Source organism: Aricia agestis, chromosome 12 (genome assembly GCF_905147365.1).
Source record: "Aricia agestis chromosome 12, ilAriAges1.1, whole genome shotgun sequence".
Lineage (NCBI taxonomy): Eukaryota > Metazoa > Arthropoda > Insecta > Lepidoptera > Lycaenidae > Aricia > Aricia agestis.
The window spans coordinates 5,371,200-5,397,263 of NC_056417.1; the positions used below are offsets into that span (position 1 = coordinate 5,371,200).

At 36.0% G+C, this 26,064-nt stretch overlaps 4 protein-coding genes across 7 annotated transcripts; 1 reads left to right on the forward strand and 3 right to left on the reverse strand.

Moving 5' to 3' along the window:
* The first annotated feature begins 123 nt into the window (after nt 1-123).
* On the forward strand, nt 124-24,162 carry LOC121732779 (rRNA methyltransferase 2, mitochondrial). Its single transcript, XM_042122754.1, has 5 exons — nt 124-460; nt 707-908; nt 1,107-1,512; nt 10,842-10,847; nt 24,145-24,162. The coding sequence occupies exons 1-3, from the start codon at nt 312-314 to the stop codon at nt 1,497-1,499; spliced, it is 744 nt and encodes a 247-aa protein (XP_041978688.1). The 5' UTR covers nt 124-311; the 3' UTR covers nt 1,500-1,512; nt 10,842-10,847; nt 24,145-24,162.
* Nucleotides 3,242-6,830, reverse strand: LOC121732778. The gene is made up of 5 exons (XM_042122753.1): nt 6,497-6,830; nt 6,142-6,352; nt 5,347-5,562; nt 3,627-3,868; nt 3,242-3,414 (listed from the first exon to the last, which is right to left on the reverse strand). The coding sequence occupies exons 1-4, from the start codon at nt 6,611-6,613 to the stop codon at nt 3,648-3,650; spliced, it is 765 nt and encodes a 254-aa protein (XP_041978687.1). The 5' UTR covers nt 6,614-6,830; the 3' UTR covers nt 3,242-3,414; nt 3,627-3,647.
* On the reverse strand, nt 10,969-15,612 carry LOC121732777 (ras-related protein Rab-40C). Of its 2 annotated transcripts, none has more exons than XM_042122752.1 (5): nt 15,110-15,612; nt 13,015-13,152; nt 12,607-12,800; nt 12,049-12,271; nt 10,969-11,806 (listed from the first exon to the last, which is right to left on the reverse strand). In XM_042122752.1, exons 1-5 carry the CDS (start codon nt 15,210-15,212, stop codon nt 11,595-11,597), a joined length of 870 nt encoding a protein of 289 aa, XP_041978686.1. In that variant the 5' UTR covers nt 15,213-15,612; the 3' UTR covers nt 10,969-11,594. The 2 variants fall into 2 exon arrangements, with proteins under 2 accessions (XP_041978686.1, XP_041978684.1); XM_042122750.1 differs by having other exon boundaries at nt 10,970-11,806; nt 13,006-13,152.
* Nucleotides 13,501-20,670, reverse strand: LOC121732776 (serine hydroxymethyltransferase). Of its 3 annotated transcripts, XM_042122748.1 has the most exons (9): nt 20,487-20,670; nt 19,748-19,977; nt 19,460-19,575; nt 18,975-19,135; nt 18,670-18,865; nt 18,278-18,549; nt 17,971-18,190; nt 17,230-17,471; nt 13,501-13,511 (listed from the first exon to the last, which is right to left on the reverse strand). In XM_042122748.1, exons 1-8 carry the CDS (start codon nt 20,601-20,603, stop codon nt 17,233-17,235), a joined length of 1,551 nt encoding a protein of 516 aa, XP_041978682.1. In that variant the 5' UTR covers nt 20,604-20,670; the 3' UTR covers nt 13,501-13,511; nt 17,230-17,232. The 3 variants fall into 3 exon arrangements, with proteins under 3 accessions (XP_041978682.1, XP_041978681.1, XP_041978683.1); XM_042122747.1 differs by lacking the exon at nt 13,501-13,511 and having other exon boundaries at nt 17,110-17,471; nt 20,487-20,669; XM_042122749.1 differs by lacking the exons at nt 13,501-13,511; nt 20,487-20,670 and adding an exon at nt 20,234-20,413 and having other exon boundaries at nt 17,110-17,471.
* Nucleotides 24,163-26,064: the final 1,902 nt, after the last annotated feature.

Sequence of the window (26,064 nt, forward strand, 5' to 3'; positions counted from 1 at the left end):
TATATATACTGGCACAGTATAGCAATATGACATATCCCTATAAACTGTGATACTGGTCAAATCCACTGGATACTTGGATAGTAATTTTTTGACATTGACAATTTGTCAATGACAAATAAATAACCTTGCTTTTCCAAACAAAACAAAGAGATTTTAACTAAAATATTATTCCAAAAATATAATAAAGGTACAGGAAAAGTATCAGGAATATAAAGGTTTTGTGCAATAAAAAGACGAAACAAGAGAGTTCTGTGTTTTTTGCCCGCGTCAAGTAGTTACGTTAGCAGCTGATACATTGTTATACAATAAGAATGATAAAGTCGCAATCACTCAACAATTTAAGTTTAGCTAGAATGTTTTTCCTTGTCAATTGTTTAAAACGATTTAAAAGTTCACAACAATGGTTGAGTCGCCAGCGAGCTGATCCTTATGTAGAAAAGGCAAAGATAAGTAACTACAGGTAAGTCAAAAAATTCATGGATTATTTTATTATACCTATCTTCTATAAAAACTGGTTATACATAAAATTTGAAAAAGAGCCAAATCAGTTTATGTAGTAAACAACAAGATGCTATTTCAATTGTAACCTTTTGTAACTCATAAAATATTACTTTCTTGTTCTGTAAGGTAACAGAGTAATTAAGAATATAGTACCATCTATTTAAGAATATAGACATAATTATGGATACTTTAAATTTTAATACAGGTGTCGTAGTGCATTCAAGCTGATAGAAATGAATGAAAAAACCAATATTTTGACACCGGGTCAGACTGTTATTGACCTGGGGGCATCCCCGGGATCATGGACACAAGTAGCAGTACAGAAGACTAATGCGGATGGAGCAGATCCTAAGAAACCAATTGGCACAGTACTGGCTGTTGATAAACTTCAAATATATCCAATAAAGGTATGTATGCTATGTTATACTTAGAGTTACAAGCAGAAACCACTCTGTTTGAAGTGGCATTAGGACTTAGATAAGGTCGTACTTGAAATAACAATTGCAGATAAAATTGTATTCATAGTTGAGCAAAGATTATTACAATAAGTAGGAAGTTTTATTATTAAATTATAAATATTACTATAATGTTACTTTTTTTAACAGGGTGCTACCATTTTGAGCAACATGGATTTTTCAACAATTGAAGCTCATGACAGAGTAATTGAAGTGCTCAATGGAAAAAAGGTAGATTTAGTACTCTCTGACATGGCTCCCAGCGCGACAGGGATAAGAGAAATAGACAAAGATAGAATTGTGGGTCTGTGTTATATGGCCATCAGATTCGCCGCACTCGTCTCTAGGATTGATGGCAATCTACTGTTTAAAGTGTGGGATGGAAAGGAGGTCCCAATTCTAGAAATGGATCTAGAGAGATTTTATAAAAGTATAAAAATCTTAAAACCAAAAGCAAGTAGATCTGATTCCTCCGAAAAATTCATTCTGGCAAGGGGGTTTAAAGGTGTTCAGAGACCTTTGGAAAATGGACGCTGGGGCTAAATAATGGTGTTTTGTTAGTCATTAGTCTTATTCTACTTATTGAGTTTGTGTTTTAGATTGAGAATGATTTTACATAACATAATATTATGCTTCTGCCTCGAATCTTGTGATGGGAAGAATTTTGCCACAAAATTTGATGCAGAGGCCTTACTTAGGACTTTAAAGTTAACCATCATTGTTTAGAAAAGGCTAGCCTAAATAAATGTCTGTGATAATAATATGAAAATCTAAATCACTCACTAAGGTGAAATATTAATATTTAATATACTTTAGTAAACATTAATCAATAGTTTTAGTGCAGATTTTCAGAACATTTTGTTAAAACTTTTACTATATTTTTATTGTTAGTAACATCAATATATCCTATGGGAGATATATAAATATTTATAATACCTACATGTAAGTCATAATAAAATGTATCTATTTTTGTTCCATGAGCTGATCAATAGACTTTTATAGACTTTTATATTATTTGATTGTTTAACTTTACAAACAAGATACTGCAATATTTTGTTACCATATTATATCAATAAATGATGATAAATAAAAAACTGTTTAATAAAACAATATTTTTTAATTTTAAAGGCAATATAATAAATGCATGTGATTTCTTCAAACTAAAATTATCAACAAAATAATTCTGTTCATATAAAATAATATCTGGTTATAAAATATCACACAATTTATTGTAACTGTCCATATCAAGCATGCACTATTTAAGCTATGGACGTAGAGATTATATGTTATAATTATGTTACTTAGAAATAGTTTTTCAGTAGAAGATATTAGTACCTGATATTTTGAACTCTTCCAAACATTAGATTGTGCAGCTTAGGATACAATTTTATGATTAGTTAAATATACCATACTAGTATGATTTAGACTTTAGATACTGATCTTATGGATATTAATTTACATAGTATTTTATTCGTTTTAAATATGAAGTCCCAATAATATTGTAAATTATCATTTTACCGGATTTGTTGCTTATAGAAAATATATTTTACAAAATACCTCTTTATGGTAAAATTAATAAATTACAACCATATAATTTTTTGTCTTGTTAAATAGGTACATACATTTTTTCAAATATAATTTTTATTTGTCAATAACGTATTAATTGCAACTTATTGCGAATAGATACTAAGTTCTATTTCAAAATCAGAAAGTACCAACATACTTAATATCAACCTTAATTTATAAATGCAAGTGCTAGCTTTAATGTTGCATTTCTAGTTTGTGCAATACACAACCTATATAATAAAGAAAATTATTGTTTGTAAAGCCCTGTCTCAAAAGCCCAAAGCTTGTAATTCTGGCTACAAAAGTCTTACAAAGACATTAAGAAGGAAAGAGACATCATAACCTTTGACTCTTTCTTGTGTGGCCTATAAATTGATAGCACTCCCTACAATTGACTAAATCTATTGACATATATATTTTTTAACTGATACACAATTTGTACGAGTTTGGCAAAAAATACATATACTTTATGCACAGTCAATGTCTGTTTTCACGTACCACATTACGACCTTATATCGATGACTATAAGGTTCAATACTCGTTCGAAAACTCGAATGTCTATTCGAGTGCAGGCTATCTCTCTCGCACGCCAATGCTGTTTCGTGAGACTCACAAACGAAGTGAAATTTGAGGTTCCCGGTAAGCAAACCTATACCGTCGGCTAGAAAGTCGATTCGAGCGCAAGCTACCTTCAGTATAACAAAGGCATAAGTGCTAACATTTTCAAAATTATATGCGCCCTTTTCTCATCGCATCTTAGGTACCAATATCAATATTATGTCTCACGTGAGAGCCTGCAATCGAAGCGACTTCAAGTCTCATAGGTTCTGAAGGCAGGTCATAGTAGCTATAATGTCACTGCGACATTTGAGGATCTATTGTGAATTGAGGCCTCTGCCTGACTGCCTGGCGCGGCGGCGGCGTGTAAGCGGCGCGTTCCAATGTATATATTTATATGGACCGGTTCAAGTTCAAAACAGGGGCGCGGCGAGCGGCGCGCTGCGTACTAGACGTGAGTAATTTGTATTCTGTGCTAGACGGCTATCCCGCGCCGCCGCCACCGCTCCCGTCCCGTCCGCAAAATTCGAGGCTGAGGCCTAAGACTCATAGGACCCCAGTTTGAATTTAGACGAATTGCGTTCGCGTGCCAGAAGAGAGCTTGTTAAGTTGTGCGGCGGACAGTAAGCTAGAGTGTGCGGCGTGGTCCAGCAGGAGGAGTCTTTCCCCCCTCTCGTCATTGGCGAGGGATGCGCGTGCGCAGCGACCGCCGCCCGTCTCTAGCGCGAAGCTGCTGACAGCGCATATCGCGTATATGAACGTCAGCACGAAGAGCGCGCAGCCAAAATCTGAAAGATAAGAGAGTTGTTTGATGAGCTTTTATGGAAATATGTTTTCTGTGGTTCTTATATTCTTACTAGCTGTTCGGCAAACGTTGTTTTGCCATAAAGATTAGATAAAAATAGATAAAAACCTTTTCTCATGCCTAACGAATGTACATACATAATTTCATTAAAATCGGTTGAGCCGTTTTAGAGGAGTTCGCGTACAAACACTGCGACACGAGAATTTTTAGGAAACAACTTCTTTCATAGTTTGTTTCGTTTGTTATTGTCATGGAAACATGAACAGTTTTGTTCCTATGGGCTATGGCCATTATCAAAGTGGTGGTGCAGGTAAATCAAATGATTATGTACCATCGAGGAAATTATATCTAAGCAGTTGACGCACCTACGTTATGTGTTAGTTATAAATTATGATCGGTCGGATGGGTTTGACTTAGGTCCGCCATCTGTCTAGGAATCAACTTCTCTGATAGTAGTTACCATAGCTGGGCATTAACTCGTTAATCCGTTAATTAACGAAGTTAACATTTTGATTAACGGATTAATTTTTAAATTAACTTTTAAAAATATTAACGGACTCGTTAACTTCCGTTAATATGCAGAAGTCCGTTAATCGTTAACCCAATGCCAACTATTTACCGCACGGCACCGCGGCGCGGCGCGAAAACAGGTTCAGACAGTTAGTATGAAACGACAAGTGCCGGGCGGGCGGGCAGCGCGGCGCCGCGGCACGGCAACAGTGAGTGAAACAAAAACAATACATTTTCAGGCGCGTGCGAGTGAGAAGAGATTTGTTTCGTTTTATCATTTCATTACTCAGCGCCGTGCTTATACAGTGAAGAGTGATTTGTTTATTGTATAAATCATTTGCATTGACCAGGCGCGGTCGCAGCCCGAAATTTTGGAGGGGGTCACTCACTAGTCACTACACTAAAAATTTATCGCTGTAGGATAACTAGAAATTTCCTTTTATTATTTGGCAAGATTTTGAGATTTTTCAATTTGACCTTAGATTTGGGGGGGGGGGTCATGTCCGCGGGTCGTGCCCCCCCCCCCCCCCCCCCCCCCTTTGGACCGCGCCTGATGTTGACAAAGAAGAGTGCAGTGTAATTTAGTTCGGTAGAATACAATAATTATAAAAATATGTTGTTTTGTCCCTAACCTGTAATTCACTTCCAGAACCTAAACCAACAGGTTTTGTATATTATGTATCTACACTAACGCAATTATATAAATCATAACATATTAACGAATTAACGATTAACGTTAACTTGCGTTAATTCGTCCGTAATGTAACGCTTTAACGTTTAACGAAGCTAACTTTTTTCTTAACGGATTAACGATTAACGAAGTTAAGTATTTGATTAACGGTGCCCAGCTATGGTAGTTACTTATTTAAGAAACTTACTTATCGGCTTTCTGACACGCTATTAAAGGTCAAGAGATGGTATAAAAACTCCCAAACGAAACCAATAACTTACGATAGAGGTTATGTCCCCCGAACAAGTTGACCACACACGGGTATCCATCCCCGATGACGATGGCCACAATGAGCAGCACCACCGCGACGCACGCGGCCATGATCCACGGCACCACGTACTCCCGCTTGTACTTCACCGCGCCGTGCAGCAGGGATATGCAGCACATCAGGTATATGCCCGTCAGGATCGTGCTCGTGTACAGGAATATTACGGTCACTGGAAGTATGAGATGACTTATGAAGTCCCAATCTGAATGCGTTGTATAAGGATTTGCCCACGAAGTACGTACGTTAGGGTAGCCACCACTAGCGCCTTGGGCGAGATTTTTTCGGCGCCTAGGCCCCCAGGGTGCTGGTAGTGCTGAAAAAATTGGCGCGTGGTCGCCCTACGTCGCCCCCCCCTACTATCTAAGTGCCAAGTTGCAACTGCAGACTGCAGTTTTATTGATGTATGACATCATGATTAAAAGGTGTTAAACGATCTATTCGATTGAAAATAGAAATGTTTTCAATTCAATAGATCGTTAATACAAATCATTCTTTGTTCTTCTGGCAGAATTTTAACAAAACAGAATCTGTTTCTTAGATAAGTACTCCGAAAATTAACATAACGGAAAGGAGATACTGGATTTACAGACCTGTAGCGATCAACAAACATAATTGACTACCTGGTAAAATAGTTTATTGCGCGAAAACCGTTCGTACTTATATGTACCTACCTAATTTCATCCGAAAGAGGTAAGAGGCAAACACAATAATTGTATATATGTAGGTATGATAATGACAATATTCTCACCAGAAGCAAGGTGCAGGGCCTTCGCGAATCGCATCTGATTGTTGGAGCTAACGACATCTCCTTCGTGAAAGGTGACGTGTTGTCCGTAAGCCACTTCATAGAAACCACGTCTCTCGGCATCATCTTCCATATCGTTATGAAGCATCGACAGCATCTCCCCCACATGGGATATACCGACTATCAATATTATAAGTACGAAAGAAGAAAGCGCCTGTTGGAAAAGAATAGCAATTTTTAGGTCACTGGAGGATTTGTGAAGCTTAGTTTAAACTAAGTATATATTTATCTGCATACTACGTATACTTATTTAGAATTATTTATGGTTATTTAACAACATTTTATATAATATACTTACGATTTGATGGACGGCAATGAGAATAGTGCCTTGGCGTAAATTAAAAACGTACAAAAAGTTGTTTAGGCGAATCATCATTTTATGTGATACATTACAGGGCTTTGTTTTAAAAAACATTTGTGTTATTTTTAACACTAAAGCATAGCTAGAACTACTTAATTATGGTCTCTATGTACAGAGGCTACAAGCTACAACGCGCATGTACTGAATTTCTATCGATTTTTTGGTCTACCGTGCGTAAAACCGAAGCACAACCTATAAAAATGCCGGCACGAAAGAACGTCGTGCGAGTCGTTAAGACGTGAAAGAATTTCATCCATACTAATATAATAAAAGCGAAAGTGTGTCTGTCTGTTTGTTACCCTTTCACACCTAAAGGTTACAGCACACACACATATCAACTCGAAAAGGGATCGGCACCGTATCGCCTCGAGCCGTTCAATATTGTTTAAGTATGAAACTCCATAAGTGCAACGCACACTAAAGCGGAACCGTAACGTAATCGCCCCGATTCGTTTTATCCCGGATGTACGGTTCCCGCGCGATAAACGAATTTTGGCGCAATGGAGTTACGGGCGTCGTCTAGTTTTGTTATACATAAAAACAATTTTGGTTTCATAATCATGAATCATTTGAATACTTATTGTACCTACTTAGGTCTTATTTCGTACAAAGACTCATCGCTATAATTGTCTCTCTCGCACACGTATATTAATTACTACTGATAGTTTTGAAGCCTTTGTACCTATATTGTTATAGAAATATATTTGTGCGCGTATCAAAGAGAAGTTTTACGCCGGTAATACTATCCTATCCTCTGTCCTATTTTGTTTCCGCCGCTCCGTGTATGAAATCTGCCGCCCCCTAGGACGCTGCCGCCTCTAGGCCTATACGGCCTTTTTATAAATTCGAGGTGGTCCTATACCCTTTCTATCGGTCATTGAGTAGTTGCGGAAAATCTGCACTATTTTGTGATCGTAAAATAAAAACTAGTGTGTCATATTTATATGGTTTTATTTCACAACTTACAGTAATAGTGATAATGACTCTATTCACCAAACTTCAAGCTGGTATTAGTTTTTTTTGGATTAAGTATACAATAAACTAAAAAACTATCACAAGTTTAATTATTGAATATTGCTTAAATTAAAACTATTATAATACAAAAAGACAATTCTGGCTGTTCACAAATAAATTAAATTTCATTTTAGATAGATACAATATATTTTAATATTTACATGGTTCCAAATTCCAATGCGGTTACAGCTTGGCTATGTCATACTTCTATTATTTTATTACTTGACTTCACAATTTGTTTACTTATCGGCAATTCGTTTTATGAAACATCATCTTTTGAATATTATCAAATATTAACAAATAACAAATTAATTAATGTAGATTACCTACTTTTTCCCAAATCTTAAAGTTTTTTGACTAAAGTTTATCTATTTACTATTAACATTGTTCATTGGCTAACATCAAAATTATAATATTAGCTCAACAAAGCTGTTGATTAGTTAAGTTCCTGTCAAAAAATACGTACATTATGCGTACATTTTAGACCTGCTTTTTGAAAATATCTACCAAGCTGTACCCGTTTAATTTTTTCAGGAGTTAATAACGAGGTTACTCAGATCCTATAAATAATACTAAAATAGGTACTTAATTTTCACTACATGTACAATGTATTATAGTTTACAAATTTTTTACACAGGTGTTCTTCTTATTTTTAAGGCAATTTTACTTCGGTTTAGTAATTTTAAATTATGGACCTAAACATTGTCAAGTTAAAATCGGTAATCGAAGACACAAAATATTTAATGGACATTAATAATTATGAATAATTCATATAATTTTAAGTAAATATTACATGTGGATTTGCCAAATGGTTATTTTCGCTTGATGAAGTTTATACAGTGAATACAGAATTAGTATTTATTAATTCCAAATAAGGTTTAAGATAAAATTAGTGCTTTTCTAAGCCTGTTTGCGATATGAAATCGATCGTATGTTAGAAAAATTGTTACTTGTTAGTGACTCCGAGCATACTTCTAGATACCTCTAGGGACGGATAGAACCAAAGTATTTCATAAGGTTCCGATGACGTATTTAAATATCCTAAGCTATATAAATGTTAAATGCAAATTATATAAATGACATGTTTGTATCTGTAACTCCATAGTTGTACAGTAAATTGTTTAACCACTCGGCAACAATACGCACTATTAAAGAAATTGAATCATAGGCAGGAGACCTATGTTATTTGTTCAGGTTATGTCAAGTCATATTATGTTAGTTGACATCCGTTGAACGAGCTTGATATAGCCCGAACAAATTACGTAGGTCCGTCAGTTGCCTATGAATAAATTTCTCTAATAATGATTATTACACAGAATATACACAAACCGATGCGAGAGTGTTTAAGCGCGACAGTTCAGAGACGGCATAGTTTGTAACAGTTTCTTACACAAGTATGAAGTATACATTCCAAACTATCAAATCGTTAAAAATACACAACCATGCATTATAAGATAAAGGTGATACCGCACAAGGCGTAACTACACTGCAGCGAAGCGACGCGACACTTCGCGGCTATTTTTTTTTTCTAAGTAATAGCTACGCGGCATCGATAACGCGACACCGCACTCAAGTAATAAATTATTATGTCATAAACTACGAATAATAAAAACTAGTCATAAAGTAAGGCTGACCCCACGCCTAAGGTTCAATTCAGACCGCAACGCGACGCGCTTGCGAATCTGTCAAATCTATACAAATTTAGAAATGCATCTACGCGTCGCGTTGCGGTCTAAATTGACCAGAAGCCGGCTTCCAACTTGTACCTTATGCGTGCGTTCCTCGGGCATATGAGCGACGCGAGCGCCACGTGCGTACCGCGAGCGTACTGCATAAGGGCCGCGCTACACCGGAATGGCAGCGGCTAGGCGAGCACTTATAGCGTAGATTTCTCAAGCGATACTATGTATTACAATAATGAAGATAAAGTTTAAAATCATATGACACTGAAAGTGCTCGCCTCGCCGAGGCCATTCCGGTGTAGCGCGGCCCTGCGTCGCGCTCATGGCACGCGGCGTTCTGTCGCTCACACGCCCGAGCAACGCGCACGCCTAACGTGGGGGACGCCTAAAGTGTAGCATCGCGTTGCAGTGTAGTTATGCCTAGTGTAGTCATACCTTAAAGCCTTAAATATCAACTTCTTCACCTGCCCTCCAATACTATGGCCGCTGGACATTTGGTAAGCAGCAAAATAATTGTACAAAAAAATTGAAACCACCTCTTTAGAAGACGGTGAAAATGAAAATGGATGGACAAAGAAGAATTTGATTGTTAGTCTAGCTGGTCTAAATATGTGAATACTTGCTTCAGAAAATAGCAGACATGTTATAGATTTTAAAATTACACAAATGAATTACACTTACTACACAATAGACTTATGCTAGTGGACAAGTATAATATTAAGATGACTAATGTTAGTTGTATGATTTCGCTTAACTGTTTCAGCATACTATATTAATAAGAAATATAATATGATGTGTGAATGATAGCGGTCAATTATTGAACTAAATGGCAGCTGAAATCTTTCTTATTAATATGTTAGACGAACTTAGTCATGTAGCGAATTTGCACACGAACAAATTGTTATGTGAGAAAACTGATTAAAATATTGTGTGAGTTTATTATTTTAAGCATACTCTTGCTTGTGTCGAGTTTGTATTGTTAGTTATAAAAACATGATTTAATAATGATAAGTCAACGTCAAAAAATAACCTTAACCTCACTTATAAAAAAATCTACACTTTGCATATAGCTAATAGCTTACTTTTGTCCTTATTTAACATGTTTGAAAAATTTCTTGTCAGACAGAGACAAATTACATGTTGTGGATCTTTTCATTGGTAAGGGGTTAGAGTTTCCGTCAACCACATTTTAAAGATGATGTATTCTACATATAACTCTACTAAAGACAAATTTAAGCTGTTTTATGTGGAATTATTGAAAATAGTGTCAGACGTCAGTATTACATAAAAATACTTAACTGTTAGGCTCGTTACTACCGAAGATACTATATAATATTATAGATCTATAGAAAATAACGTTAATATGCTTATTTGTTTAGTAATAAGTAGAAAACTATTTCTACTATAGATGGACAAGAATTATATGCTACAAAATATTCACATAATATTATAATTAAATAACACTTATTCACAATTTCACATTACATCTGTTAAGTAACAATATACTTAAACTAACTTACGCTAATCACAAATCCGTTGTCAGTTACAGCCTGATTCGTAGGATAGTTGAATTTAAAAGCGTTAAGTTAATGGTCAATAATATGAAAAAAGTTTATAAACTGGCATAAAATAATAACAGAAAACAAAATAGTAAATTAACAAGAGTCATAAAAAAAAACAAAACCAGTTAAAAACATGCAGTGTTCTTGAAATATTTATAAATATGTACTGAGAAAAAAATGTGGTATTAAACAAACTTGTGCTTTTAATTTTTTTACAATATCAACACATACTTAAGAAAATTACAGTGATAATGGATAAAATTTATGATGGCAGTTTGAATACGAAGTAGGTAAAGCAGATTATATTTTTAATGAAAATAATTTTTTTTTTCATAAATTGTATCTAAATAGTCAATTTCAATATTCAAATTCCTTAGAGATAATATATAGCAACAGTCCCTACTACATTTTTTGTATCGTCGTGCTCATTCGGAGCGTAGATCTTTCTAATATTGCACTTTTAAACATTATTAGTGTGGGCAGGGACTGTGAATATAATTTTTGTTGTTTAAACTGCGATTATAATACAATGCAAATGTGTTCTACGAATCATTCACATTTCAAGGCAATTGTTGAACGTTTTCTAATTCTTTAAAATTTGATTTCTTGGTATAGTAGCACATAGCAACATTGACACATTATCATATTTTTTATATCGCATTAAAATTATGAAAAATAGTGCGAGGCGCACAACTAGTTTGGACTAGCGCCATCTAGTCGTTTTTGGCGGGATTTTATATACAAAGATGGCGCTCACCTCTATGCTCTATGGTTCACTCATGCGATATTGCAAGAGTTTCGTCCTGTACAGTTGAGCCGCGTGTGATGCGAGTGCTTGGTGGTCCGGGCGCGATGTCGGCTCGGCGCGGCCGATATCGCGTAAGATTTGAGGTGAGACTTGAGCGTGGTGGGCAGTGGCAGTCGCTCCAGGCCGTATACCGACGTCTGAGCCACTATCGCCCGACAGCACAACTCTTGCAGGCTGAGAACTGAAATGTTACAAATTCATATTATGAAACTTTAATATAAAATGTCAACAGTATAAGTCAACTGTAGTTTACTTGGTCAGTAATAGGTATTTACAAATGAGGGTAGATTGATTTTGTTTAGGTTATGTTCATTATAGTTGATAGATTTACTTAAAAGTGGGAATTATGCAAATTGCAAGATTACTATTGAATATAATTAGGCACAAAACTGAGGTTTTGATTGAAATATACTGTTATCTCACCTTTGTTGCTTCTCCATAGTCTTTCCATGCCATTGCGGTGTAGGGCCATGCGGGAGAGTTCACAGAAACTCTCCCGTATGTTAAAGTTACAAAGGGGACTGACTTCAAAGAAAGCCATGTGATTTTTAGCAGCATACATTTCTGCATCACGCTCTTGTACTTGTCGTTTAAATGCCAAATGCAGTCTATTGCCAACTAGCACCTTTGGTACACCTGGAGCATGCTGGAAAAGATTATTTTAATTATTAATTAACTTTCAAAATCAAATGAAAATGCAGTATGCATTGCAAGGGAAATATGGAAAGTATTCATCATTTTGTCCCTAAAATCTGTCAATTTATCATAAATGTCTTTAATAGTCAAGCATGGTAATTTGAATAGCAAGTTATATTTATAAAACATTTTTTGTTAAAATCAGAAGCGTAGCATTTTGGGCCCGCACGAGGGGCCTTAGGAGGGGTAGACTATCGTTGGTCGTGTTGGGGGCCCCATATAATTTATATGGCAGATAAGATACGGCGGTTGCTACGCCCCTGGTTATAATAACTACTTAGTTACCTTCTCAACTTCCTCCAGCCACCTGTCAATGCTGTCAAAAGACCATCTATTTGTTATATCATACACAAGGAGTATTCCTTGGGCTCCCCTAGAGTAAGAGCGGATGATGGTACAAAACCTCCCTTGCCCAGACGTGTCCCATAGTTGTAACTTTACTCTCTTTCCATCCAAAAGAATAGTTGTGGTCTTGTAAGCTGATGAAGGATTAAAAAAAAATATTATATTTTTGTAGAAAAAGCAATCTATTTTAATACAGCATTCAAAGTAGGTTTAATCTTCTTGCAAACGGAATAAATTTTTTGAAGCTTTAACTTTTCATAAATTTCAACTTTAAAACATCATTGTCGATATTTACTTAAGCAATAATATAAATAAAGTCATAAAAAATTTTGTTATTACAATGATTACCGCTTCCACTACAGAATGGCGAGTCGGCCGATCCATCTTCTAAATCTTGAAGGATCTCTTGTTTTCCAACATCAGAATCTCCCACTAGCAGCACTTTTAGAAGATAGTCATAGGACTTTGGGGCTGCTGGTGGTCTTCCTAAAATGTTACATAAAATAATTATTGGTATATTTTTGTATTCCAATTTCCAACTTAATCATCAGCTAGGTAACTAGGATACTTATCATCATATTATATATTAATATGCGAGCGAAAAAACTTTGGATCCCTTTTGATGAAAAATGTGGAAACATAGGTGAATGAAATTTTGCACAGTTATAGTTTATATAGTGAAGGATTGCATCAAGCTAATATTATTTTTAAATTATGCTTTTATCATAAATTTTTAATAAATAAAACATTACACACACTATAATGAGCACACTACCATCTTTTTGAATGACAAGCCTATGCAATATGCATACAAATAATAATACTCTTTTGTTTATGGTTGATGTCTGTTGTCAAATTAAAAATGGATTGATTGTTGTTTTAGTCAATACTTTAAACGGGGAGCCAAAAGAAGAAGGTTGCATTTGAATTACGCATTATAGGGAGGGGGTGGGAGAGGATGGGGGAGGGGAGGGGGGGCGAGGGTGCTGGCTAAGGTTGGGTTGCACCAGAGGCGTGGTTTTAGTTAAAGTTAAATATGGCGTCCAAACACCCCATATTCTCATACGACATCTGTTAATTTTTACGGTTATAGTTAAGGTTAAAGTCAAAGTTAGTTGGTGCAACCCAGTCTAAGGCGGGAGCTTCGATGCGCTACTCTCCCGCCTTACCCATCTAACCTAACCCTGCCAAATCGTATTGGGCCAGCATGGAGTGACACATTGCTATAATTAATTACCTAAGAATTGTATACTGTTCTTATATTTATGACACTTAAACTATAATGAAAAATTAATATTAAAGACATGTTAACAAAAAATAATGTTCCGTCACACGTAACTTCAAAAACTTATTAAAAAAAAAAAAAACTATGCATCTCCTAGACACAAATCAGGTGTCATTTGAAAGGGGTAACTAACCCCTATAAAATGCCACCGTTCCCCCCTCTCTACCTATAATGCGTGATTCAAATGCCAACCCCAAAAATTTTCTAAGTCTTTTTCCCATAGGGGGATATTAGACTATCATATATATTGGATCCGAGATCATTGAGTCAATGATATTGGATAATGTAATATAGACATATGATTCATTTCTTCCTTGATCATAGATTTTTGACATTTGCTGAGAGATTGGATCCAATACGGTCATAGAAATAGGTGTTGCCAGTTATTTAACATAAAAAAGAGTTTTTAATTTCTTGTTTGTTAATATGTTTCAAATAATGTAATGTAATTATTTTTCTAATTATATACTTGGATATTCTTGCTGAAATAACAAAAAACAAGCCATATTAAAAATGACGATGTCTTTTGACACATCAAATTCTCTTAGATCTAGTAACCCTGACGTCAGTACCTATCAGCGTTAGCGCTCTCTATTGGCTATTGAAACCACATATGACCACAAAAATAGGATCAATGAAATATGATAATGTAATAAGCAGATATGATCAAATGATCATATATATTGGATCCTATATATGATTATAGAAATGATCCAATATAAATGATAATGTAATAGTGCCCCGTTTTCTCCAGTCCAACCCTAGTTTATGATTTTCATAACTTTTACGAAGCAACATGAAACATAAATGAAGCAGAAATAGTAAACAGCAACTGGCATTTACAATGTTATCCAAACAGTAAGGAAATAATACCGCTCCCAGACACTTGAATTCCAATAATAATGTAACAAATCCCTGCTTATAAAATATAAAAAATTAAATTAAGTGTTTCGGTTTCTTATTGCACTCTGGAAATAAAATTCTTTCACTGTGTTGTTCTTGCATTCTTCCCCAAATATATATGTAACCTCTTTAGTACAGACTACATCTTTTTTTTATTTTAAGAACTTTACTATTTCTTGACAGTCACATGCTTTGTATCATTAATTTATACAAAATGTTGGTAACTACGTATCAGATTCGTCACAGCCAACATACCTGTTCTTTGATGATGAGAGCGAGGTAACGTCGTACTTCCATTTTGTGCAACCTGACCAGTCGCCTGCTGTGGAGCTGCTACCATTCCAGTAGTGGTAAACATAGTTCTAGATATGCTCGCCCGATCCGCAGGTGGTGTTTACCACACGCAAATGTATACATAATATCGACGAGTACTTATTGTCTTGGTTTTTCATTCACAACTCATATTAAACAGTTCCACCACAAGTAATTCACCAAGTTAGTTAAAGATAAACTGTTTATTGTGGCACACGCGAAATTATTTTGATCATAACAACAAAAATATACATAGTATGCTAGGTTTACACAAGGTCGTCATTGTATCTCGTTACTTGTGTGAGCATTATTTTAACGCTGCGGCCCGATTATAGAATGAAATACACAGGATTACACTTTGTTTAGGAAACAATACTCACAAATAGTGCAAAAATAAGTGTGCCAATTCAATTATCACAATAATAAGTCGAAACTCGAATCGAATGACAACGATATTGAGAAACGAATGAAAAATTGACAACTACGGAATCGCCAAAAAGCAGAATTGTCTATGGATAACTCCATCATCTTCTTTTTTAATATGGTATAACCGGTGTCAGGTGTGCGCGACTTTTCTTAACGACTTTTTACAGCAAACTGCAATTTAGCATGTTGCAAGTTGCAACTTGCATGTGGTTGCATCTACTACCGCGGCCGCGTTAGTAGATGTAGTATGTAGTAGTAGAAGTAGATGCGGTCTATCGTACGAAGCTTCGTGCTATGACACGATACACCTACACGCAGATCGTCCAATGGTATCGTTTTAAGCACGAAGCACTACGCAGGTGCGGACCGGGCATAAGAATAATAAAAACTATATAAGCGCCTGATGGCTGATACACGGTTTAAAACTGAAGTTTGAAACCGTGTTGTTTTATGCCCAAAAATACCAAATTTGGCATAAACAACTATCTACACGGTTTCAAACTTCAGTTATTTAAAACCGCCGTTTTAAACCGTGTATCAGGCGCTTTATTATTCGTAGGGTTGCATGATTAAAATAATAATAATATACGGTATTTCATATTTAAATATCATTGGTATTATGCTATTATTCTTTCAAGTTTATCTAGCGAGAGTCGAAGTGCATCGAAGCGAATTACCAAAACTGAACATTACTTCTGAGAATTTAAATTAATTAAAAGACACAGATGCGTGTCATCTAATCGTATGGCGTTGGGCACTGAACAGTGTCACGTTATTTTTGTTCAACACCACTGTCAGAAGTTAGACATCGCAACGAATTGGTTAAAAATTTAAATGCGTCCGACCAACGCGCGCTTATTGGTCTCGCAGAAATAATGTTTACGTTACGCTTTTTTATGTTCAGAGGCCGTAATCACGAAACCATTTTGAGATTCAAACAATCGAACGAGAATGCCGCGTCCTACTCTAACAAACGTGAAATGACGTTGTTAGAGCGGGATGCGGTATTCTCGTTCAATTGTTTGAGTCTCAAAACGGTTTCATAGTAGGCCTACAGTTTCCAGGGGCCTGGGCTAGTATAAAATGACTCTAAAGAAGGTAGTCTATTTTGAAGCAACAATTTATGTAGGTAATACTGTACACTTTTAGTATTGTACGATTTTACAGGCCACAGCCTATGAGTCCCATGGCGCTGGTAACGGTTATTTACATAGAATCAAGTCGCCAAGATTTCCAAATACAGCTCTCGACTACCTGGCGTTCATACTATTGGTAATAAACACATAAAAATATTGGTGACGAATTTAAGATCTACCTATTTTTCTGTAGGAAGTATTTGGTCTTAACTCCCATAAAGTTAATATACCTAGCGGAATATAATAACTTTATGTTAATTCCACGTCACGGCATCGGCAACTAAAATAGCCAACGCCAGGCATCAGGTATTTTATTTTAAAGTTAAACAATAATACATTTTTTTATAATTTATTTTAAGGCACTTATAAAGTATTCAAATATAAAATAAATGCATTAGCATTATTTATTAACCTAATAGAAATATAGCATGATAATGAGATTTTATCACAAAGGATACATTTAAAATGTTCCCGTTTATAGGAAAGGATTACTTTATTTACAACCTAATAGTTATCATAGCCAGGTAATGGGAATGTTCGGCTGAAGTTTTCAATTTCGTCCTTAAGTGCATTAATCTTCTTTTGAATGGCATCATCAGTTTCAATAATTTTATTGAAGTCTGCTAGTTTAGGTCCAGATATCTTCGTGATTTCTTGGGCAAGTTTTAGAGCTCTATCAATATACTTAACTACATTATCAATATCGGTTTCTTTTAAGCCTCTCGTTGTAAGCGCAGGTGTACCTGTAAATGGAAAAAAAAATCTTAACCTTCATCAAGATTCGATTTGTGGTTTTGTTGAAACGTTTACTTTAATTTAACATTGACAACAATATCAACACGTCTCGCCACTGTGGCGGCATCACGTAAAGAACGATCTTTCAACCGAACGAGATGACTATGCTCAGTCAGGTCGAAGCACCCTGACGTCATTTCGGACTTAGCCCGGGCGCGCACTAGCGGCCAAGTATGGTGTGGCCGCTTGACAGCTTGCGGCCAGGTGCGCGTGGTCTATGGCGGTTTCATAATAAGGTATCTATCTCGATGGCCACCGCGGCTTGGCCGCTAGTGCGCGCCCGGGCTTAGTATATGTCTCGCCGATCTCATAGACTTCGATAGAGCGAAGCAAGATTGTGGCGCTAGTTGTACTGCCACACTACTTTCTGCGTTGCTAGGTAGCCAGGACAGAATACTAACTTTTCAGTCCACTATTGCAGGCGAAACAATTTTAATTGAAACTCACCTAATCTAATACCACTTGGGTTCAGTGCACTCTTGTCGCCGGGTACAGTGTTTTTGTTGCACGCGATGCTGCAAAGCTCCAATATCCTCTCAGCTCTGGCGCCACTGAGACCAGCATTTCGCATGTCTACCAGGACGATATGGACATCAGTACCGCCTGTAGCTATATCATAGCCGAATGATTTTAGGCCTTCACACAGTCTTTGAGCATTCTTTATCACCTGCAATTACAATAGAAAACGCAATTAGTTTCGGTATAATTAAAAGTGTGTTAATTAAAAGCAGTAGAGAGAATAAATAAATCTTACTTGTTTCTGATATTCCACAAATTCTGGCAGGGTAGCTTGCTTCATGGCAGTAGCAATTGCGGCAATAGCATGATTGTGGGGTCCTCCTTGCAAACCAGGGAATACTGATTGGTTGATTTTGTTTTCAAAGTCATACATGATTTTCTCCCCCTTTGCGTTAACGGTTTTGAGGCCTTTGCGGAAGAATATAATGCCTGCTCTTGGCCCTCTCAGTGTCTTGTGAGTGGTGGTTGTTACAATATCACAATATTCAAATGGACTTGGGATAACACCTATAAAGAAAATATCATTAAACTTTTTTCTGTGTTGCCATCCTTGAATAATAATAGCAGGTTTTATTATTTGTAGGTTGCCATACTAAAAAGAATATTTTTATGAATATAAAAAATCACCTGCAGCCACAAGTCCTGAAATGTGCGCCATATCTCCCATCAAAATAGCTCCATTCTCGTTAGCAATCTCACGGAATCTCTTGTAATCTAAGCATCTGGAGTAGCAACTTATTCCAGCAATGATAAGTTTTGGCTTGAACAGTCTAGCGGTTTCAGCCAGCTTGTCATAGTCAATGAGACCAGTTTTAGGGTCAACCTGTAATAAAGTAAAATAATTTTTATTATAAAAGAAAATAATGATTTATTCTTTTTCATCCTGGTCTTGTTTTTATCTGAATTTATACATTATAATGCATGGAACCCACCTTGTATGGCATACTCTCAAAGAAGATTGAAGTAGCCGATATCTTCTTGGTGGCGGTGAAGAACCCATGAGTCAGATGTCCACCATCAGGCAAATCAAGACCCATGATGCGGCCATGTGGCTCCACCACTCCAGTGTAAACAGCAAAGTTGGCTGGAGAACCTGAAGTTAAGTTTTTCTGTTAGCAAGTAATAATCTAGTAATTTAATTCACAAATTTCTTTTGTCAAAAACGTTTTCTTTTCATAAAAGTTTGCGAATTAAAGTTGTTTACAAATTTGATTCATTTTTTGTATTTCTAGTATTACATATTTGAAAATCTACTCTTGAACACATGAAAAGCTCTACATTTAATTTGTTTTAAATAGATATCAGACATCTTGTATTCTTTGCAATATGTAACTGATAACAGTGCAATTGTTTGAAATTTAATTACATTGTTGACTTCATTTATTAATAGCCAGTAATTTCTTATCAATGTTATTACCAGAGTAAGGTTGTACATTGACCCCCCACTCATCTTCCTTCAATCTGTATGCCTCCAATGATCTCTTCTGTGCCATAATTTCTATTTCATCAATAAATTCATTGCCACCATAATATCTAAAAAATATAATTGGCATTACTAACTGAAAGTTAGAACCTTAATAAATTTTTTTTATAGAAAACCAAGGTAGAAAAACTTTAAAATTTATTTCACATGAATTGTAATATTATTTCATAAGTTTAACTTGTTTGTTAATTAATTTATATAACATAAAATTTTAATGATTACCTTTGGTTTGGCATACCCTCTGAATATTTGTTGTGAAGGCAAGAACTGAGGCATTGCAAAACTGGTATGGATGTAAAGTTTTCTGAAGCTATCATCTCCAATCCACTGGCTTGACGGGCCTTCTCCTTTTTGATGATATCAAAAAGTTCAGGATCGGTGTCCCAGATATTTCCATTTAGGAGTTTACTGTTCATCTTGGATGTTGTACTTAATTTTCTTGTATGGAACCTCTGAAAGAATTTCACATTTGGTGTTAAATTTGGGTAAAGTACAATCAGTGTGATGATCAAAGCTACACTGACGTTGTGAGTTGAGTAAGGAGTAATGTCGTGATAGATCACGAAACCTGACCTTAGCTGATAATTTCTTGTAACGCAATAACAAACAAATGTTACTGTTGTCACATGTACATAACTATTTATTTTTAGCAGGAATCATCTTGGTATTCTTCAATATAACCTATGTAATTTATTTACACAAATTTACCTGATAATAACTCTTGTAAACTAGTGCTAAGTTACCAACAGCTTAGTACTTTTATAATAAACTGATAGCAAATTGCTCACAAGTCACACCTCAAACACTGTTCATTTCTAATCACAGATTACTAGTATATATGTTTCTAATCATTAAAAAACAACCTTTAAGTGGTTCATGGCCTAACCTATAAATGGTTAACTTTTGAGCGGTAAATCAACGACGGAGTGGCACAGTCCATTGTACATGGTGTGGTACTTACATTACGGTAGGTTTTATTTTGCACTGCCCGTAAACTATTGCACAAAGTCAAGTCCGATTTTGCACTCAAATTACGCGTCAAACTATAAAAACGACTGGACAGATATTTAGAATTCATTGTTCTTGGTTGTTGTTCGGATTTATATTAAATAGAAGTGATGTAACGGCGTATTTCTTTTCACAAATACGAACAAATATTATTGTATTGATAACCCATTATGAACTTTAGTGACCATATTCTGACATTAGTGTTGCTGACGTTCATAAGGCTTGGTACACACTCGGTGCTTACTTGTCACAAATCAAAATAATATTTTGTTTAGGGCCACATTAATTTATAATTATTTCTGAGATCAAAAACTTCAGTAAAGGAGACCGCACTAGGCGTAACTGAACTGCAGCGGAACTGCGCGACACGACGCGTCATTTTTGGGTATACCGCACTTGAACTGCAGCGGCGCTACAAAAATATATTCAGTATCTAGGCAACCTCTGCTCTGAGCAATCTGAGAAATTAGAAATCATTTGTAATGTTGAAAAATTTTTGGAGAAAATTTTTGGCCATTTCATTTCCCGTCTACAATAAATGGAGATAATATATAAAACTGATGTTTTATTTTAATTATTCAAGAAAATATATTTTACAAATCTTTCTAGGCTTATTCTTATTATTTATGTACAAATAAACTTACATATAACGAGCGCGATAAATAAAAGATATTAAATTACGAGTACGATGACGTCACATCCAAATCGGAAGTACCGCAAAAGCGTTTTCGTCAGTACAAATCCTATTTTCATAAAATCATATTTTCAAATCGACTTTATTTATCAATCACTAGCTGTCCCGGTGAACTTCGTGTCACTTTAAAACCTTCCCTGAACTTCTACGAATATTTTAAGACTAAAATCAGCCCAATCCGTTCAGCCGTTTTCGAGTTTTAGTGCGACTAACACAATTGAAAATCCATTTTTATATATAAGATAGATAAGCTTTTATTTCATGATAAGGGTGAAATACGGTTTCCTAGGTCAAGTTCTACTAGAAATATGTATTTGTTCAATGAAATTAGGTCAATTAGCCTATTACAATTCATTTTTCCTCGTCCATGGACATTTTAACTGATTATAGCGCTTCCAACCAGCTGACTGACTATGAAAATTAAGTTTGTCAAACCGCACTGCGCGGCAACGGAACTACACGTCGCGACAAGTCGCGACACTTTTGGTCAGTTGATCAACTTTGCCGCGCAGTTCAGTTGCAGTGCAGTTCAGTTGCCGCGTAGTGCGTGTTGTCTCATATAATTTCATACAAAGAATATTTTGACGCGTCGTGTCGCGCAGTTCCGCTGCAGTTCACTTACGCCTAGTGCGGTCTTACCTTAAAGCTAAAACTTGCCTACAAATAATATATGTTTATATAACTTTTTATCCTAAAACTAAATTAAAAATATATCCACGCGGCCTTCAAATGATTTTGTATAATATCGGACTTCGACGGTATCATTCTGCATGTGATCGAAAATCGAAATACATACAAACGAATGCTGGCATCATATTGATGACCCCATTGATGCGTGAGTCCTTGTAAGTCACTTGTTGCAATGTCCTGTGTGAACCAATCTTTATAATTTATCTCTTTTCTGTTTGTCAGCTGTAATTGTTTACCTATAGGTACCGTACTTAACTAATAATTAATATACAGTGTGTAACAAAAATAAGTGATAAATGACACATGGGCAAGAGCCCCAGCGCCACGAGATTCCCCATACAAAAGTGAAAAAAAATTTTGGTCTTTCAGTGCTACTACTTTCCCAGTGAACTCTCTACAAGGAACACGTACCCACCCTAAAGTATTATCACTTATTTTTTTACACCCTGTATAGTGTATAACTTAATTATATTTCAGTTCATTTTCCCAAACGTTGGTAGAAAACGGTTGGTTGCGACTTGTGGGTGTCATACCATGGCATGGTCCATGAGGCGATCAACCAGAGCCCGGGGCGGGCTTAAACTTTAAAGCCCAGTTTTATGGCATTCTAGGCTCACATCGAAGACCTCCACTTATGCCATGCTGAATTTATACGGTGTTGGACATCTTTGTCGGCGTTTGCATCTAATGTTAGGATGGATCCAAGATACAAAGCTCTCTACCTTCGGGAGTGCTATGCCGTCTATGAACACATTATTGCCTGCATTTTCCGTTCCTTCGTAATTATTACATTCCATGTACCTATTCTGTCTTGCTGCGGCTGATGTGTAGTCCATGTTTCTCTATTCTATCTACCCAAAGATTAAACGTTTGTTGTTAGGTATAGGTCAGTGAAGGTTTTTTGATTATAAGTGCTATGTCATCCGCATAGAGCATGCACCATGGTGTAGGTTGCTGTATGTCGCGTGTTATGACGTAATCCATGCATAGGTTAAATAGAAGTGGGCTTAAGGCTGAACCTTGGTCATTGGTGTACACCCACGTTCACCTGAAATGAACTGGCACCAATGTTCTTGAATCTTGTCTCATTGATAAACGCTACGGTATCGAACGCATCCTCTCGAGAACGAATACCTAATCTCTAGGCTACTAGGGTTATATTATAGGCAAAATAGTAACCAATTTATTACATTCTAAAGATTTGATTTGCCAATAAATTGTCTGTAACTAGCTCCCGACAGAACATAATAACTTAATTTATGATCGTCGTTTTTATTATTGGCATAATTTGGAGCAAAATCTTTCTTAACTAGGCCCTCAGGGAGTATCATTATGGTATAATATGTTATCATTTTCTCAGATGACCTTTTGTATTGTACTCATAACTGGGCATATTGCTTGTTATCAGTTACGACTTACGACCGTCTCGTTACTGCCTGAAGATTGAATAAATGTTTTCGCCATAATCTCTTTTACTGAAATTCTGATTTATTAGCAAAAGTTTTCGGCTATATTGCTATTACGACTTGGGGTTACTGTACTTTTATGCTTTTCACGTAAGGAAATTTACTCAGAAAGTAGATGTTATCATGACTCCATGCAATAATTGATACTTACTTTTGATATTTTGTAAAATTAGAGTTATGTTATTTTTTCCTAAAGGACGCGAACGTTGTTTGCAAATTTTCCGATTGACCAGTCTTCATTCTTAACCAACATGCGACTGATCAAGACTCTGTGACTGAGAAAAATTCGGAAAAAGTTTATTAATTTTGACATGCTTTTGCAATACCTAAAATAAATCACGCTATTGCATATTAAAATTGGGTTCATGAGATAATAAGGTCTCGGATTTGAACCCCATGTTCTGTTATCACCGGTTAATACTTCTTTTTAATTGCTTCGTGTTACTACGCAATCAGCAATTTATTTGCCAACCAAATTATTTTAATTAGATATTAAAACGATAATAATTGTTTCCAGACTACAAATTGAAATAAAGAAAGAATTAAGTACTTACTCGTAATACCAGATTGGGCTGGCCATATGATACGAGGACAAGAAAAATGGAGCAAAAGGGTGACACGAGAAGGCAAAAGAAACTTGGGATGACGACATCAGACAAGTGGCAGGAGTTATGTGGAATAGAGTAGCTCAAGAACGAACAGAATGGAAAAGGTTGGAGGAGGCCTTTGCCGACTGGCAACTGGCAAACAGATCTAAATAGAATAACCAACAAACAGATGTCAGATATTAGTCTAAATCTTTTTAAGTTCATATCATATTTAACTTAAGTTTAAAACTGTAAGGATCTGATTAAAAGGCTTTATATTATAATACCAGATTGGTTTCCATTCAGCAATGGATCCACAACGTTAGCTGAAGTCTCGAAACCAGCGGGCAGCGAAAACTAGATACTTATTACCTTAATATCTAAGTAGTTCGAACCTATAATAATTATAATTTTTGCCATATCACCACTTACCAGTATTACTCGGTCAAATGTCACCCTATTTATATTAGCCTGCTTTTCAACCAGTACATTTCGTAGAAAATTATACCTAAACCCCCGACAATTTTTTCCGATATATGGAGGCTATATGGAGGTGTACAATCTCAAATAACAAACTCCTAAATTCACCAAGGTAAATGTTCTTTCGAAAGGTCATAGCACCGAGCCGTTAGGCTGGTTTTATCGTTAAACGTTTCGGCAGCTCCGTTGGAGCTCCGTTGGAGCGCCGATTTATACGTGGGAGATTCATGCTTCGGCATTCTGATGCTGCGAGTGTCCATGGGCGACGGAAGTTGCTTTCCATCAGGTGACCCGTTTGCTCGTTTGCCCCCTTATTTCATAAAAAAATCAGCCTTATTGTCTACCTAAACCTCCATGGGGCCATAAAAATAATTATATTATCTATGTTTGGTAATAAATGTTTATGTTGAGGAGTTTTCCCATTTCCTCCGAATACCCAATTATGTTTATTTTTCTATAGTTTATGTTTCATAGTATTTTATTACATACTTACTTGATGTTTTTTCTAGAAACCATTAATATGGCATTTACAGCCTCGTAATTTCGCATTAGCGGGCAGCATCTAGATAATATTGAACTGGTAAGGGGGTGCATAGATCATTTCCCCATAAAAAAGGCTTCTGCTGCCATTTGAAGCAGCCCGTACTTTATGTGTTTAAATCAATTTAGGTTTAAACTGGAATATCTTGGGATCCTAATGCGACTTCGCCAGTGTAACAGACAGCAATTAAAGTGTCGTTTATCAAATACTTTGGCTTACAAGCTGCTTGTTATATCAAGTGAGCTGTGTTGATATATGAGTCACGTCGTCTCGGTTATGTGCTTGTTCAATCCCGATAAACTCGGGATGCATATCCTGGTTTATCCCAGTTTAACGAGATTTGTCATATAACTTGGATGAACACGGAGTAGATAAGATGGTAATATATAAGAGTGTTTTGGCACAACACAGAATATTGACTGGCCCCAGCATGCTGTCCTAATTTTTTGTATACGCTATTACAGGATCAGGGTTTTGGAGTGTAAAGGACAAATGGCATTTTTGTTATATAAGAACTTTGGATAATGCAGTATTTAAAAGAGGTAGGTATGAAGACGTGAAGCCGAAAAAATATAGAGTCATATAATATATATAAGTATATGTAACTAATAACTGCATGACACGGTATCAATAGGGAGGAATCAATAGCAATAGTTATAATATACTTCAACTTTAAGTTTACTAGTGATGAGCAAAATTGGTCATGGTCTTGGTCTTCTTATTTTTTGGCAAGACCAAGACCAAGACTGCAAGACTATGAGCAAAGTAGGTCTGGGTTTTGTAGTCTGGGTCCTGGTATTGCAAAAAAGCAAGAGTAATTTGTTCAATTTGAAGGCAAGGATCCATATCAAGTAGACAATTCACTCGAAGCGCAAACAATCAAGAGTTGACACACCTTCTCATTAGAGCTAACAATTCCGAATAGAGGAAATACTCCTTCAATAGTAAACGCTTTGATTACAGAACTTGAGGTCAAGTAGCTCGTTAGGACGCCCTGTGACGCCTTAACGTTGCATATTGAACAGGGAATACGGAGATAATATTGTAATGTAACATCCCAGAGTAATAAAGTT